Consider the following 13,160-nt stretch of genomic DNA (forward strand, 5'->3'; position numbering starts at 1 on the left):
CCCGTGAGCGCTGCCACGTGGCAAAACGAAAATCAGTGGCGGGAGAGAGCGCTATGGCGAATGCGATGGCTATGGCGGCCCAGATTCCATCGCCTTCGTCTCCTTTCCTCCGTAGCGCTGGCGCTGGCGCTAGGGTTTCGTCTTTCTCCTCCGGGGGTGCCGCATCGCTGTCATGTCGATCGAGATCTTCTTTCACGCGGAGATCGATTCGTGTCAGTGTTAGCGGCGCCGCCGCCGATCGACCGGCGGAGGATGCCAGCGGCGCAGGGCAATCCGTGAATGAGGTACACATGATCGTCATCGTTGGCGCAGGGATTGCTGGATTGGCAGCGGCTTTGGCCTTCCAAAGGTACTTTAAATTCTTTCTGTCGTGCGTCTTTGTTTCTAGCGCCCCATGCGATGCCTCTCATACTTTTCCAGCTCTTTTGTGCCAGGCTTGGGCTGCAAACTCTTGTTCTCGAGAAAGCTAGCGATTTAAGAGCTGGTGGAGCAGCTTTAACGATTTGGAGGAACGCTTGGCGAGCTCTTGACGTACTCGGAGTTGGCGAAGAATTGCGTAACCAATACTATCTCCTTGCTGGGTAATGATCTTGGTTTCTTCTTCATTGGAGGAACTTGTTCTAGCTATCAGCTCACAGAAACCTTTTCGCTACTTTTTTCTTTCGTCGCAGTTCCCACGTCGTGTCTCTTCAAGGCAAAGTGATCCACCAGCTAAGCTTTGGGAATTGCTCGAGGGGCGGGTGAGTTTTCCTGACTTGTAAGTGTTGCTCGTGCCTGGCTTTGCGAATCTGTGCAGAGGTTGTCTCATCACTTTCAAATTTTTTCTGGCTTGCCAGGCTGAACGAGGTCCGAGCGATCGAAAGGAGTGCGCTGCTAGAAGCACTGGCAAAGCCGTTGCCTGCCGGAACCATTCGATTTAAGTCCAAAGTTGTCAATGTACGTAAAGGCACCAAGAAAACTTACAACGAAGTCGAGCTCGAGGATGGAACTATTATTGCCAGTAAGGTAAGGTGTCGATTCCATCCAATTTTTTCCAGTGGGATTCTTAGAAGTTAAAGTTGATCCAGGTTCTTGTAGGATGTGACGGCGTCAGGTCGGAAGTTGCAAAGTCCTTGGGTGTCAAGGAACCAAGTTTTGTAGGACAGTGTGCAATACGCGGCGTTGCCGACTATCCAGCGGGACACGATTACGGTTCAATGCTGCTACAGTTTCTGGGGCGAGGAAGTCGAGCAGGCGTCGTTCCAATCTCTTCGACCAAAGTTTACTGGTTCGTGTGTTTCAAGTCTTCATCAGCAGGTACGTTGTAGTTTTGAGACACCGTTTCGTAAGTTCTGAGATTCTATTCTTCCAGTTGTGCGAAAGGTGGAGCCAGAAGTGTTGAAACAAGAAGCTCTCGAGCACCTCAAGAGCTGGTGCAAGAAAAACCTCGAGGAGTTCTCCAGCCTCATCGAAAACTCTCCCAATCACACGGTCACTCGGAGCGCCCTCCGGCACCGATGGTCGCTCCCGCTCGTAAGTCCCTCGCTGGCTGCTGACGGCATAACTCTGGCAGGAGACGCGCTCCATCCCATCACTCCAAACCTGGGCCAAGGCGGCTGCCTCGCCTTGGAAGACGGTGTCATCCTCGCTCGAGAGCTCTACAACGCAGTGTTTGCGAGGAAAAGCATGAACGCCGAGGACATGGACACCAACATCAAGTGTGCTCTGGATGCTTACGCCAAGCAGCGATGGTATCGCTTCTTCCCACTCACAGTTAAGTCGTTCTTCATTGGATTTCTTTCGATGCTCGAGCTCTGGCCTGTGATCTACGCTCGCGACTCATTTGGTGTCAAGGTTGCTCTACAGCCAGACAGGTTTCTAAAGCACACTCTATATGACTGTGGAGAGCTACCGATTCCAAGCTAAAATCAATAAACTATCGTCGCAAATGCTTAGTGACAATAGCTCGTGAACTCTTGTCGCAAATGCGTAGTGACAATAGCTGTGACAATAGATTAATGAAACTATTGTCGCAAATTTGGTACGAAAAGGATTTCCTTTTCCTGCCACTTGTCATTCTGACGTGGGAATCTCAACAAAAAAAGGAAGAGATTATGACATGGGGAGTGGGCGATTATGACAAGTGGTGGTGTTTGGGGCCGTTGGATTCGGGCCCGTCAGGTGAAGTGTGGTGCTGGCCCGTGAGCTGCCCGTCAAAATTCCCGTGTCTGAATTGAATGGAGATCGATACAACGAGGAGCGAGTGATCCGATGATCCATTGTGTCTGTGGTTGCGAGGTCGGCCATAGCGATGCCGGAATCGCGACGATCGCACGGAGAGCGAGCTCTAGACGAGCGATTTCTTGGATGCTAAGCTAATCGAGCTCCAAAATAGGGCAAAGGAGCTCCAGATCTTACTTAAAAGGAGTGCTGCGGCTATGGTGGAAGGATCGCGCAGCTAGGGTTTACGCGGCAGAGGTAGCGCCAAGCTTTCGGCTAGGGTCTGTTTTCTTGGTGATTCCCTGGCGTTGGAGGGGAAATGCGGCCATCTGGAACAGCCGATGCCTTCTTTCCAGCCGCGGCGATGGCTGGGATCCGCGTATCGGCTCCTGCATTGCGCTCTTCTTGATCGATCCGGGCAGTTTATTTAAGCTGCGCGATTCATGTGTCTCCTGGACCGATTCTTCGCCACAGTGCTCTCCCGGCCGCGAATTCGTCGTCAGCTGGATCGGATTGAGTGGAAGAAGAGGTCGTCGGCGTCGTCAATAGCGAGGAGGAGGATTGGGGCTTGGCAATGCTCAAGGGGATTGCCGTGACATGCAGGGATCTGAATGGAAGGAGGAGCGCCGAATCTGGCCAGATGAGGCCGCCGGCTGATCATCACAAGGCTGGGAAGCTGAGGTTTCCGATGCTACCGAGATCACGTATCAATGTGTGGCTACTGCGAGCGAGCACTAGCATCCTGCTGTGGACGTGTATCATCCAGCTCACTGCTCTGGGCGAGCTATGGCGTCCTCGATTGCTTGGGGGGCGATCGTCTTGCAACGAGCAGAAGGAGAGCGTGTCACCCATTGTTCCAATCTATCCGCCACAGAGTGAGTGTTTCCTCTTCCTTGTTTCTTTTTTCTTTCTTGATCTTGCTTATAGTCTTGTGCTCTTTGTGCTTCCAGGAATATATAAAAACAATGGCTACCTGATGGTTTCTTGCAATGGAGGACTTAATCAAATGCGAGCTGCTGTAGGTGGAGATTGATTCTATGCGTTTTATTTTTCTCTATCGTTTTTGTTCTCATTGTGAGCTTATTCGTGTTCTTCTTGCTGATGTAGATCTGTGACATGGTCACGATTGCCAGGCGCTTGAACGTGACTTTGGTGGTTCCGGAGCTTGACAAAACGTCGTTTTGGGCCGATCCCAGGTGGCTATAGAATTCTAGTTCAAGTTGGCGCTGATTAAACAATTGCTTGTCTCTCTCTTGCAGCAATTTTGATGACATTTTTGACGTAGACAATTTCATCTTCTCGCTGAGGGATCAAGTCAAGATCGTAAAAAAGCTTCCGTCTAAATTCGATCGTTTAGTAGAGAATAAGAGCATTTTCACGCTTGCGCCGATTAGCTGGTCAAATGAGACGTACTACGATAAGCAGGTCTCGATTTCCTTGCCTGTTTCGTTTGTTTTCTTGACTGATCACTTTTTTGTCCCTGGCGCAGATCCTTCCTTTAGTTCGTAAGCAAAAGGTTATTCGCTTGAACCGAACTGATGCTCGTCTAGCAAACAATGGGCTTCCCTCGGACATGCAATTGCTGAGATGCAGAGTCAATTATCACGCTCTTCGATTCACACCCAAAATCATGGCACTCGGGCAAAAGCTAGTCAAGATTCTACGATCAAAGGGACCTTTCCTGGTTCTCCACTTGAGATATGAGATGGATATGCTCGCATTTTCCGGTTGCACGCACGGATGCACGAACTCTGAAGCGGAGGAACTTACTACAATGAGGTGATGCATTCTTATCTTGAAAGTTCATACGGCGCTCATATTATTCTGGTTCACAGGTATGCATTTCCGTGGTGGAAAGAAAAGGTCATAAACTCGGAGCAAAAACGAAAAGACGGGCTTTGTCCACTGACTCCGGAAGAGACCGCATTGGTTTTGCGAGCTCTGGGATACAGCAACAGCACGCAACTTTATATTGCTGCTGGGGAGATTTACGGCAGCCAACGGAGGATGCTGGCCTTACAAGCAGCCTTCCCAAACATTGTGAGTCCCTCGTTAAAGTATTGGTTCTCTGCTCACAGTGTGTGACTTGCGCTCCAGGTTCGCAAGGAGATGCTATTGACTCCGGCCGAGCTCAGGCCGTTTTACAACCATTCCTCGCAAATGGCAGCGCTGGATTATCTCGTCTCACTGGAGAGCGATGTTTTCGTCCCTACGTACGATGGAAACATGGCCAAAGTTGCCGAAGGACACCGGAGGTAACTTCTTTTTCTCTGGAAACCTCTGAGGATTCACAGCCAAGGAGTTGGCTCGTTTTGCAGGTATCTTGGATTCCGCAAGACTGTGCAGCTGGATCGCAAAGTTATAATCGACCTGGTGGATCAGCTGAGAGATGGTGCCATCTCCTGGGATGAATTCTCCATCGCCATCAAACAAGCTCATAAGTTCCGGATGGGAATGCCGAAGAGACGACGAGTTTTTCCAGACAGACCGAAAGAAGAGGACTACTTTTACTCCAATCCTCACGAGTGTCTCTGCAAGCCTTCATCGGATTTGAGCGCCACCGATTGATAACAATTTTTTTCGCCTATGGTATATTCTTGTATAGTAGGAGTCGAATAAAAGGTGTTCTCAGATTTTCTTTAAATGTTATGGCGCCATTGCTCGTCGCGCTTGGCTATGGCGCCGGCAAGAATGGCTGCGTTCCGCCGCTGCCGCGCGAGAAATCCTCGCGGCGGAGGCCGCGGATGGTGCTCACGGGGAGGCGCCAGCTTGTATTCTCGCCGATCGTGCTTCTTGGATTTGCCCCGCCGGTTCTTCTTGCGAGCGAGGGAGATCGGCAGCGGCATTTCGCCGTTGACGAGATCGAGGTCAGTGTTCTTGCTTGGATTTCCTGGAAATCTTCCCTGAGATTGATGATTCTTTAGCAAATTATCCGCCAAGACATCGAGGACAGGCAGTATTACGTGACTGGTGATCTCACCAGGAGCATCTACAGCGACGATTGCCGGTAATCTCTTCGCAATTTCTTTTCTAGCCATTGCTCGCAATCATCCATGCTAAAACTTTTTTAGATTCATCGATCCAACTACGAATGTCCAAGGTGTGGATTCCTACGTTGCGGCAGTGAAATCGCTGTTCGATCCGAGCGACTCCAAGCACGAGCTCTTGGAAATCCGCGTGACAAGCCCGACCACAATCGAGGCGAAATGGAGGCTCCAAGGGTATGTATAGAACTTTAAAAGCTTTCTTATAATCATTTCCGGATACTTTACTGCTTGGATCGCTATCCAGGTCGCTCAAACTTCCTTGGAAACCCCACATTGCAGCTTACGAAGGTAAGAAATCTTTCCTAGATTTTTTCTTGGATTTGCTGCGTTTTTTTTTGTTTTTTTTTGTTTTGGTTCATTCTAGGAACAACCACATACACCCTCAACGATGATGGTTTCGTTGCATCGCACAAGGAAACATGGGACATCTCACTGCTGACGGCATTTATCGAGTTTCTGACGCCTTCTTTCCGTTGATCATAAAAGGCGGTACCTAGGTACTATAAATTTTTGCCCTCAGGGTTAAGGCAACTATCCTCTTCGATGGCGAGCGCAAAAGCAAGCGCTTCTTCTTCGTCTTCCACTGGAGCTCAGCCGATGAGGAGGCCGGGTTATGGCCAACAGGGAACGCCTGTCCGCCTCACCTGTAACCATTTTGCCGTGACGCTCTCTCGAGGAATGGATGTAGCGCAATACAACGTGAGTGTTCTTTCTTTTCCTCTCTCTCTCTCTCTCTGTGTCTCTCTCTGGCTGCTGACCCAGCATTTTGCAGGTGAAGATATCATATGCTGATGATCCTAACGACAAGGTTCTCGTCGAGAAAGGGGCGAACCGCCGAGTAATGGACAAGGTCCGGGCCGAGCTTGAAAAAAAACTCATTTTTGACGGAGAGAATACGGCGTACGTGCTCGGCGATCTCTCTTTCGGCGACAAGGAAATGGAAGTCACGCTCGACAAGGCAATGGGAGCATCTTCCTCGTCTGGGGGCCCCGCGAAAAAGAGAAGAGCGGATGCCAGCTCTTACAAGGTGAGGATCAAGTTCTCAACCAAAGTGGACTTGGGCATCCTTATGAGGAAGGAAGATCTTCATTTGTCTCGGGCGCAAGATGCATTGAGGGTCCTTGACGTTCTTGTTCGCGAACAAGCCGCCAGAAGGTATGAATAGCGTTTCTTCTCGTCAAAGACTATCTCTTGTTTGGCAGGGAGTACGTGTTACTGCGTGAGAGCTACTTTCATCAGTCCCTTGGTCCAGTAAAAGATGTTGGAGAAGGGGTGGAAAGCTGGAGTGGCTACCACGCTAGCTTCCGACCTTGTTCTCTGGGATTATCACTGAACTTGGGTAAGTTGCAAAAGAGTTCTTTTACAATTTCTTAATGCTTGTCAAAGCAGATCCGTCGACAACAATCGTCATCAAGCCCCAGTTGGTGCACGAATTTCTTGCGGAGTATTTCGATACATCTCCAGGAAGCATTCGTGCCGATCACTTGACCCGGGTATGTCTGATGACATCGCTTTTCGTCAACTAGTTCTTGATATTTGTGCAGGCGAAGAGAGTGCTAAAGGGAATCGTGGTGCAAGTTTACACTAAGACGAGGCACAAAATATTCGGTTTTAGCGATGAACCAGCATCCTCTCAAAGGTAATCACTGTCCTTAGCTTCTTGATTGGCGTTATGAAGTGCTCGACTTCACAGATTTGAATTGAAAGAGAAAGGAGCCGATGGCACGTTTAGACTGAATTCAACGACAGTTCTTCAGTACTATCAAGCTAGATACAACGAAACCTTGCAATTCCCCAACTTGCACTGTGTCAACGTAGGGAAAGCCACGCGAGCAGTTTATGTACCGATGGAGGTAAACATGGTGTCCATCGATAAGTTTTTTTAAAAGAGATGTTGCAGTTCTGTTCGATTCTGCCTGGACAACGATATAAAAGAAAGCTGAGCGGGAATCAGATTCGCAGGCACCTTGACCAAGCACGACTGCTGCCGAGTGATCGTGCTAATGTGATCAACTCGGTTCGTTTTACCCAAAACAACCAGCGGAATCGAAACCTCACTTTTGGTGGTTACAGGGCATTACGCAACTACTGTCAAATTCAAGCGTGGAATTGCAGTCCCTCAACGTCAAGGTTGACAGCAAAATGATGTCAGTTCAAGGACGTGTTCTTCCGGCGCCACTGGTTACGACTTGTTTCGCGATGTCATCGTTCTCATGTATGCTTCTGCAGCTCAAGTTTGGACACCGGGACGTACCAGTCCAGGGTGGGAGGTGGAACTACAACCGCGATGTAAGCCAACGTCGTGCCTGAGCATTATCGTAATTTTCCTGCTACAGACCGTCGCCCGAGCTGCCCTTCCTGTCAAGGAGTGGATTGTTGTTTGCTTTAACCGCAAAAAGAATCCTTTCAGCCATCAAGACGTTTCTCGGATTGCTAACCAGTTGAAGGAATGTTGCGTGCAGAAGGGCATGGTGAGTGAAGACTTTAGTCTGGTCACGAGGCTAAAGCACGGTTTTTCTGTGCAGGCTGTTGAGAATCCCGGTCTAGTGTTGGTAGAAGATCCAAGCTTTTCTGAGCATCCAGGTTGGGAAAGGGTGGATATGATGGTTGCCAAGATGCGGAAGAATAATCCTAATCCCGGTCGTCGTCCGGGGTTCGTTCTCTGTCTTCTTCCGAGCAAGGAATCGGATGCCTACGGTACATTTATTTTGTTCACAGCATATCTTGTAACTCAAACTAGTGTTTGCTTTTGCTGTGCAGCGCCATTCAAACGACTCTTTTTGACGAAAGAAGGAATTCCGAACCAGTGCATAGCACCCCAGAGGAATCCAAACAATCAATACCTGACGAACGTCGTTTTGAAGATGAATGCAAAGGTGTGTCTCTGTTTCTTTGTTGCGGCATTTCGGCAAATTAACATCTTTTTTGTTGTTCAGTTAGGGGGCTACAACACGGTTTTAACTAGTGAATTTAAGAAAGAATTGCCAAAGCTTTCATATGCACAAACCATGATCTTGGGAATGGACGTGTCGCATGGATCTCCATTTTCCCACACCCCGTCGGTCGCGGCTGTAAGTTGTGTCGGGATTTGCACCTGCGTCCTTACGTTTTTTTCGGTAAGCAGATGGTTGGCTCTTTTGACTGGCCAAGGATTACGAGGTACTCCGCTCGCGTGATGGCGCAATCGGCAAAACAGGAAGCGTTCGCCAACATTCCATCGATGCTGGAGTAATTCCTTTTTTCCTGATCATTGAGAATCTAATCTCTTTCTTTCGCAGGAGCCTCTTGAAGAACTTTAAGAACTTTCAGGGCGAGAAGGGTTGCTACCCTCAGCAATTGATTGTGTTCAGGTTCGGTCTCTTATCCCAAACCGTGTGCTAATTATTTGTATGACTTTAAATCAGAGATGGAGTGAGTGAATCCCAGTTTGAGAGCGTCCTCACCGGGGAACTGCAAGACATCATCAAGGTACTGTCATTTGCCTGATCCTAGCAACGCCGCTCCATGCCATTCTTTCCAGACTTGCGAAGGTCTCGGCATCAGGCCGAAGATAACTCTGGTCGTAGCACAGAAAAGGCACCATACCCGTTTCTTGCCGGTGGGGCAGCAGAAAAAGAATGTCGAACCTGGTACGTCAACAAACAAGTTTCTGTTCGTGACGCTCGGAAAAACTGCAATTGCAGGGACCGTTGTGGACCGCGACGTCGCACATCCTACGAATTTCGACTTCTTCCTGTGCAGTCACTTCGGCATGCTCGTAAGCACAGGAACCGTTTCACTGTTCTATAGTAACTGGAAAAGTTTGTTCCAGGGAACAAGCAGGCCGACGCACTACATCGTGCTCTACGACGAGATTGGTTTCAGGCCGGACGAGATCCAAATGACCATCAACAATCTGTGCTACACGTAAGTTCCTTGTCAGCAATTTGGAAACCTCGAAACTTACACGTGTGTTTTGCTCACGCAGCTACGTCAAGAGCACGACAGCAGTATCAGTGGGTAAGTAGTTTGTCCCAGTTTGCAAACCAGATTTCCTGATCTCGTTTTCCTCTGTCGCAGTTGCGCCGATCAACTACGCGCATCTGGCCGCGAAGAAAATGAAGAACTTTATGTCGCTGGACGGCTCCGAAACGGGGTCACTTTCATCCGCCGCTACCAGAGAGTCAGCACCGCCGGTCCCGGTTTTGCCAGAGCTCCAGGGCAACGTCGCCAACACTATGTTCTTCGTCTAGGAGAGAGGAATCGAAGAGCTCGCGCGCTGCGGTAGAGTTTCTCGTTTTTTTTACTAAAGCATTCCACTGCGAGAGATTATAGCAGGCAAAGCTTGGAATTTTTCATTCCAAGAGATTTTTTGCGTGGAGAAGTCCACAGCAACATCGGGTTTTACATATTTATATAGAAGGGAAGGTGCGATGAAAAGAATGGCGGCTTTTCTTTACATGCTTTCGAGAACCTTGAGCGTCTCCATGGCGTGCTTCTCGGGCTGGAACTGGTTGTTGAAGACGAGCCGCACAACACCTTTTTTGTCGATCACGTAAGTTTGCCTTCCCGGCAGCGAGCCAAAGAAGTCGCCGGGGATTCCCCAGTCCTTTCTCAGCTTGTTTCCTTCGTCGGTGAGCAGCGTGAATGGAAGCCGGTATTTCTTCGCAAATGCCTGCGAATAGCGAAAGATCCAACGTTAGAACTCTGAAACTTTGGAGCACTAAAGCTAAATACTTCGATCGGCTGGCCAGAAACTATCAGAGAACTCATAAATACTCTCACCAAGATTGGAAACACAATCCAATCTCTAGGGAACAAAATTCTTAGCAAATGATCTAACGGAACTCGCAAAACTGGAAGATCTCTGAAACATTTGAGCACAAAGCTGAAAGCGTCGATCGGCTGGCCAGAAACTATTAGAGTGAACACTCGGGGAAACTCTCACGATGTATGGAAACACAAAACCAAGTATATCACAATCCAATCTGGTATAATCTGAAACTTTCAAAAGCAAAAAGCTTCGATCGGCTGGCCAGAAACTATCAGCAAAGTTGATCGAGAAACTCTCTCAAAACCCAATCCAATCTTGAAACTTTCGAGCACAAAAGCTAAGAGCTTATCAGTGACCACTTCGAAAAGCTCGTAAAAACTCTCACACAAAACCAATCCAGCAGTCCAAATTCTAAGATCTCTAAGACCTTGGAAGACGAAAGAAGCTGGGAATCAAGCAATGTACCTTGTGAGACTCTGGAGTATCGGCACTGATGCCAATCACTTCCGCTCCAGCCTTCCTGAATTTATCGTAAGAATCCCGAAACGCGCAAGCCTGATCGATCAGAGATTAGACAAGGCAAGGATTTTATTTTATTTTTCCTACCTCTTTGGTGCATCCTGGCGACTCATCGGCCGGATAGAAGTACAAGACCACAGGCTTGTTCTTAAACTTGGATGAATTCACCACTCGCCCCTCCTGGTCCTTGAGATTGAACGAGGGGAGAACATCGCCCTGGCTCAGCTGCACGTAATCCCTTGCTCAGAGCCCTACACTATGAATCTTCTCAGGAATCCATCCATCCCAAGATTGGCACTCGAAATTTTTTTGAGAAAATCCTCGCAATGCGGGCATCTTACCTTGCAGCTCGTGGAAAGAAGCGTCCTGGACGGCGATTTCGCGACTCCCAGGCCGCAAACCCTGCGAAACAAGCTGGATTCCGCGGCGATTGACGAGCTGGCGAGGCATGGAGGCCGGAGAATCGCTGCGCAGGAGGAGGATGCCGGGGATTTGCGAGGCGCAGCGGCGGCGAGCACTGCTCCTCCACAGAGCGGAGCCGCTGACGAAGAAGCCATGGTTTTGGGCTTCTTTGCTTTCAAAGCTCTCCCGGTTTATTGGCCGTTGGATTGCTCTCCAATTGGACGGTCATGATTTTATATAGCCTTGCGAGAATTGAACTAAAGATAAATAATGGAGATTTAAGTAATGTGAATCTCCGGAAGGGCCTAGAGATATCTCTTCCAGGTCTGGAACTACGTGGCACGTTTTGGAGGCTCGGAAGCCAGGCCTATCGCGAGAAAACGAACGCCCTGTGAGCTTCCACGTCGAGGCATCTGGGGCCGTCCATTCTCAAACACTCCAGCGCAACGTGGGAGTGGTGGTACTTTTACTTAAAGGAGAGTCACTCGCTCGCTGGCTGGAAATCCTTTTAGACACAGGGAAGAACACCACCTACATTGGCGTGTGAGTTCTTCCCACTTTGTTGGAGCGCCAGGAGCGATCGCGAGCTTGAGTTGGGTTGAATGGCACAGGCTGCTCTTCTCTCGCGCGTCACAACAGCCCTCAATGGGATCGCCCAGCAGAGGCTTTCATCGACGAGATCAAATGCCATTGGGGGATCATCGCAGCAGCTCCTAGGACAGAGGTTGGGTGTGGTTGTGACACCGCAGCATTTCAGCAGCGCTAGCAGGATCGTTCGCACCTTTGCTCTCAAGAGCAAGGCTCCGGCAACGAGTAAAAAGGTAGCCTTGAAGAAGCCACTCTTTCCACTACGTGTAGCGATTTGAGATTTACATTGTTTTGGGCAGTCGAAGAGCACTGTCGAGGATGGCATCTTCGGGACCTCTGGAGGGATTGGATTCACCAAGCAGAATGAATTGTTCGTGGGAAGGGTCGCAATGATCGGCTTTGCAGTAAGTTCCTCTCAATATGACAGTAACGATTACGTAGTAATCTTGCAAATCGTAGGCCTCGCTGCTTGGAGAGGCAATCACTGGAAAGGGAGTCCTGGCACAGTTTGATCTGGAGACTGGGATTCCATTGAACGAGACGGAGCCTTTGCTGCTCTTTTTCATCCTCTTCACCCTGTTGGGAGCCATTGGTGCTTTGGGTGACAGAGGAAAATTCGTTGACGAAACACCAGGGCCTATCATCGAACCGGGCAAAGGGTTTAAATCCGCCATTGGGCTGAAAGAAAAAGGTAACGTATTTCTCTAATCATCTCAGTGATCATATTTCTATGGTTTGATCACAGGCCCAGTGTTTGGATTCACCAAATCGAACGAGCTCTTTGTTGGTCGGCTCGCACAGTTGGGAATTGCGTTCTCTATAATTGGTGAGCTTATAACTGGCAAGGGAGCGTTGGCGCAGCTCAACATAGAGACTGGAGTGCCTATCACTGAGATTGAACCCCTTTTGTTGTTCAACATAATCTTCTTCTTCATTGCAGCCATCAATCCTGGGACGGGTAGGTTCATTGCTGATAATGAAGAAGAGTGAATGTACGGACTGATTTTGTCACAAACAACCTTAATTAAATGTCCTTAAGATTTATTATAATCCAGTGGGGAATGATCAAAACATGTCACCAAACTGACAGCTCGGCCCAGAGTTTGTATAAGTGTCACTAGGCATCAGGCCTCAAATATTAATCATGTAGAGTCCCAACCAAGAAAGAAACATCACTGACAGATTTCCTCAACTGGCTACAAAAACCATCAGAAATCCCATGGTGAGGGCATTGAAGTGCAAGAATGTGCTGTAGCCCATTCCCCACATTAACACCCTCTCACACAACAATGATTCAACTCAAGGTACTTGTATGGGGTGTTGCAAACCTCAAGACCTCTCTCAATGGAAAATCCAAATCCTAACTCAAATTATAAGTTTTATCACACTTCCAAAAGATAATTTTTAAACATCTATGTTGTCATCCCTTTTATAAGTCTCAAATCCACTTGGATCCCAACCACTTGATTGTTAATCCCTTTGAATCATTAGAAAATTTTATATGCCACTTAAGCCACCTTGTGTCATGAATATGATTGTAGGTATTAAAGTTATTTATTGGCAAGTCTTTTAAGATATTTTTTTCTTATTACCATGATAGTAGGAGGTTAGTATTGTTAATTCTCTTGTTAGTCACTCTTTATTGAATTAAA

At 48.4% G+C, this 13,160-nt stretch overlaps 6 protein-coding genes across 8 annotated transcripts; 5 read left to right on the forward strand and 1 right to left on the reverse strand.

The window, feature by feature from the left end:
• The first annotated feature begins 15 nt into the window (after nt 1–15).
• On the forward strand, nt 16–1,943 carry LOC9649374 (monooxygenase 2). Its single transcript, XM_002976444.2, has 6 exons — nt 16–349; nt 435–581; nt 672–740; nt 837–1,005; nt 1,068–1,296; nt 1,352–1,943. The coding sequence occupies exons 1-6, from the start codon at nt 54–56 to the stop codon at nt 1,903–1,905; spliced, it is 1,464 nt and encodes a 487-aa protein (XP_002976490.2). The 5' UTR covers nt 16–53; the 3' UTR covers nt 1,906–1,943.
• A 206-nt stretch (nt 1,944–2,149) lies between these two features.
• On the forward strand, nt 2,150–4,843 carry LOC9649027 (O-fucosyltransferase 34). 2 transcript variants are annotated; one of them, XM_002976445.2, is made up of 8 exons: nt 2,152–3,074; nt 3,150–3,217; nt 3,307–3,395; nt 3,459–3,624; nt 3,689–3,978; nt 4,035–4,239; nt 4,297–4,454; nt 4,518–4,843. In XM_002976445.2, exons 1-8 carry the CDS (start codon nt 2,774–2,776, stop codon nt 4,765–4,767), a joined length of 1,527 nt encoding a protein of 508 aa, XP_002976491.2. In that variant the 5' UTR covers nt 2,152–2,773; the 3' UTR covers nt 4,768–4,843. The 2 variants fall into 2 exon arrangements, with proteins under 2 accessions (XP_024537175.1, XP_002976491.2); XM_024681407.1 differs by having other exon boundaries at nt 2,150–3,217.
• LOC9649028 lies at nt 4,755–5,758 on the forward strand. Its single transcript, XM_002976446.2, has 5 exons — nt 4,755–5,066; nt 5,124–5,206; nt 5,271–5,420; nt 5,491–5,534; nt 5,611–5,758. Exons 1-5 carry the CDS (start codon nt 4,848–4,850, stop codon nt 5,721–5,723), a joined length of 609 nt encoding a protein of 202 aa, XP_002976492.2. The 5' UTR covers nt 4,755–4,847; the 3' UTR covers nt 5,724–5,758.
• A 19-nt stretch (nt 5,759–5,777) lies between these two features.
• LOC9649029 (protein argonaute 4A) lies at nt 5,778–9,698 on the forward strand. 2 transcript variants are annotated; one of them, XM_024681406.1, is made up of 21 exons: nt 5,778–5,945; nt 6,019–6,401; nt 6,449–6,585; nt 6,636–6,739; nt 6,791–6,885; nt 6,940–7,099; nt 7,147–7,263; nt 7,320–7,427; nt 7,476–7,535; nt 7,583–7,717; nt 7,772–7,943; nt 8,007–8,122; nt 8,183–8,317; nt 8,371–8,474; nt 8,525–8,596; nt 8,651–8,714; nt 8,767–8,875; nt 8,930–9,003; nt 9,058–9,152; nt 9,214–9,245; nt 9,306–9,698. In XM_024681406.1, exons 1-21 carry the CDS (start codon nt 5,790–5,792, stop codon nt 9,476–9,478), a joined length of 2,601 nt encoding a protein of 866 aa, XP_024537174.1. In that variant the 5' UTR covers nt 5,778–5,789; the 3' UTR covers nt 9,479–9,698. The 2 variants fall into 2 exon arrangements, with proteins under 2 accessions (XP_024537174.1, XP_024537173.1); XM_024681405.1 differs by having other exon boundaries at nt 7,320–7,535.
• LOC9649030 (peroxiredoxin Q, chloroplastic) lies at nt 9,599–11,119 on the reverse strand. The gene is made up of 4 exons (XM_002976591.2): nt 10,860–11,119; nt 10,606–10,743; nt 10,465–10,554; nt 9,599–9,900 (listed from the first exon to the last, which is right to left on the reverse strand). The coding sequence occupies exons 1-4, from the start codon at nt 11,073–11,075 to the stop codon at nt 9,682–9,684; spliced, it is 663 nt and encodes a 220-aa protein (XP_002976637.2). The 5' UTR covers nt 11,076–11,119; the 3' UTR covers nt 9,599–9,681.
• Nucleotides 11,120–11,407: 288 nt separating this feature from the next.
• Nucleotides 11,408–12,558, forward strand: LOC9649375 (photosystem II 22 kDa protein, chloroplastic). The gene is made up of 4 exons (XM_002976448.2): nt 11,408–11,741; nt 11,808–11,912; nt 11,968–12,199; nt 12,254–12,558. Exons 1-4 carry the CDS (start codon nt 11,523–11,525, stop codon nt 12,496–12,498), a joined length of 801 nt encoding a protein of 266 aa, XP_002976494.1. The 5' UTR covers nt 11,408–11,522; the 3' UTR covers nt 12,499–12,558.
• Nucleotides 12,559–13,160: the final 602 nt, after the last annotated feature.

The sequence above is a fragment of the Selaginella moellendorffii genome, unplaced genomic scaffold, assembly GCF_000143415.4.
Source record: "Selaginella moellendorffii unplaced genomic scaffold, v1.0 SELMOscaffold_31, whole genome shotgun sequence".
NCBI lineage: Eukaryota > Viridiplantae > Streptophyta > Lycopodiopsida > Selaginellales > Selaginellaceae > Selaginella > Selaginella moellendorffii.

Bases quoted from the DNA above. Each gene is read 5' to 3' on its own strand.
- LOC9649374 (XM_002976444.2), top strand. From the start codon at position 54: ATGGCGAATGCGATGGCTATGGCGGCCCAGATTCCATCGCCTTCGTCT. The intron at 350-434 runs GTACTTTAAATT...CTTTTGTGCCAG, and splicing joins GCGGCTTTGGCCTTCCAAAG to GCTTGGGCTGCAAACTCTTG. The intron at 741-836 runs GTGAGTTTTCCT...CTGGCTTGCCAG, and splicing joins GGGAATTGCTCGAGGGGCGG to GCTGAACGAGGTCCGAGCGA.
- LOC9649027 (XM_024681407.1), top strand. From the start codon at position 2,774: ATGCTCAAGGGGATTGCCGTGACATGCAGGGATCTGAATGGAAGGAGG. The intron at 3,218-3,306 runs GTAGGTGGAGAT...TTGCTGATGTAG, and splicing joins TTAATCAAATGCGAGCTGCT to ATCTGTGACATGGTCACGAT. The intron at 4,455-4,517 runs GTAACTTCTTTT...CTCGTTTTGCAG, and splicing joins GTTGCCGAAGGACACCGGAG to GTATCTTGGATTCCGCAAGA.
- LOC9649028 (XM_002976446.2), top strand. From the start codon at position 4,848: ATGGCGCCATTGCTCGTCGCGCTTGGCTATGGCGCCGGCAAGAATGGC. The intron at 5,067-5,123 runs GTCAGTGTTCTT...ATGATTCTTTAG, and splicing joins TCGCCGTTGACGAGATCGAG to CAAATTATCCGCCAAGACAT. The intron at 5,421-5,490 runs GTATGTATAGAA...ATCGCTATCCAG, and splicing joins GCGAAATGGAGGCTCCAAGG to GTCGCTCAAACTTCCTTGGA.
- LOC9649029 (XM_024681405.1), top strand. From the start codon at position 5,790: ATGGCGAGCGCAAAAGCAAGCGCTTCTTCTTCGTCTTCCACTGGAGCT. The intron at 6,402-6,448 runs GTATGAATAGCG...CTTGTTTGGCAG, and splicing joins CGCGAACAAGCCGCCAGAAG to GGAGTACGTGTTACTGCGTG. The intron at 6,586-6,635 runs GTAAGTTGCAAA...TTGTCAAAGCAG, and splicing joins GGGATTATCACTGAACTTGG to ATCCGTCGACAACAATCGTC.
- LOC9649030 (XM_002976591.2), bottom strand. From the start codon at position 11,075: ATGGCTTCTTCGTCAGCGGCTCCGCTCTGTGGAGGAGCAGTGCTCGCC. The intron at 10,744-10,859 runs GTAAGATGCCCG...GATTACGTGCAG, and splicing joins TTCTTTCCACGAGCTGCAAG to CTGAGCCAGGGCGATGTTCT. The intron at 9,901-10,464 runs GTACATTGCTTG...CGCTATTCGCAG, and splicing joins ATACTCCAGAGTCTCACAAG to GCATTTGCGAAGAAATACCG.
- LOC9649375 (XM_002976448.2), top strand. From the start codon at position 11,523: ATGGCACAGGCTGCTCTTCTCTCGCGCGTCACAACAGCCCTCAATGGG. The intron at 11,742-11,807 runs GTAGCCTTGAAG...TGTTTTGGGCAG, and splicing joins CTCCGGCAACGAGTAAAAAG to TCGAAGAGCACTGTCGAGGA. The intron at 11,913-11,967 runs GTAAGTTCCTCT...TGCAAATCGTAG, and splicing joins TCGCAATGATCGGCTTTGCA to GCCTCGCTGCTTGGAGAGGC.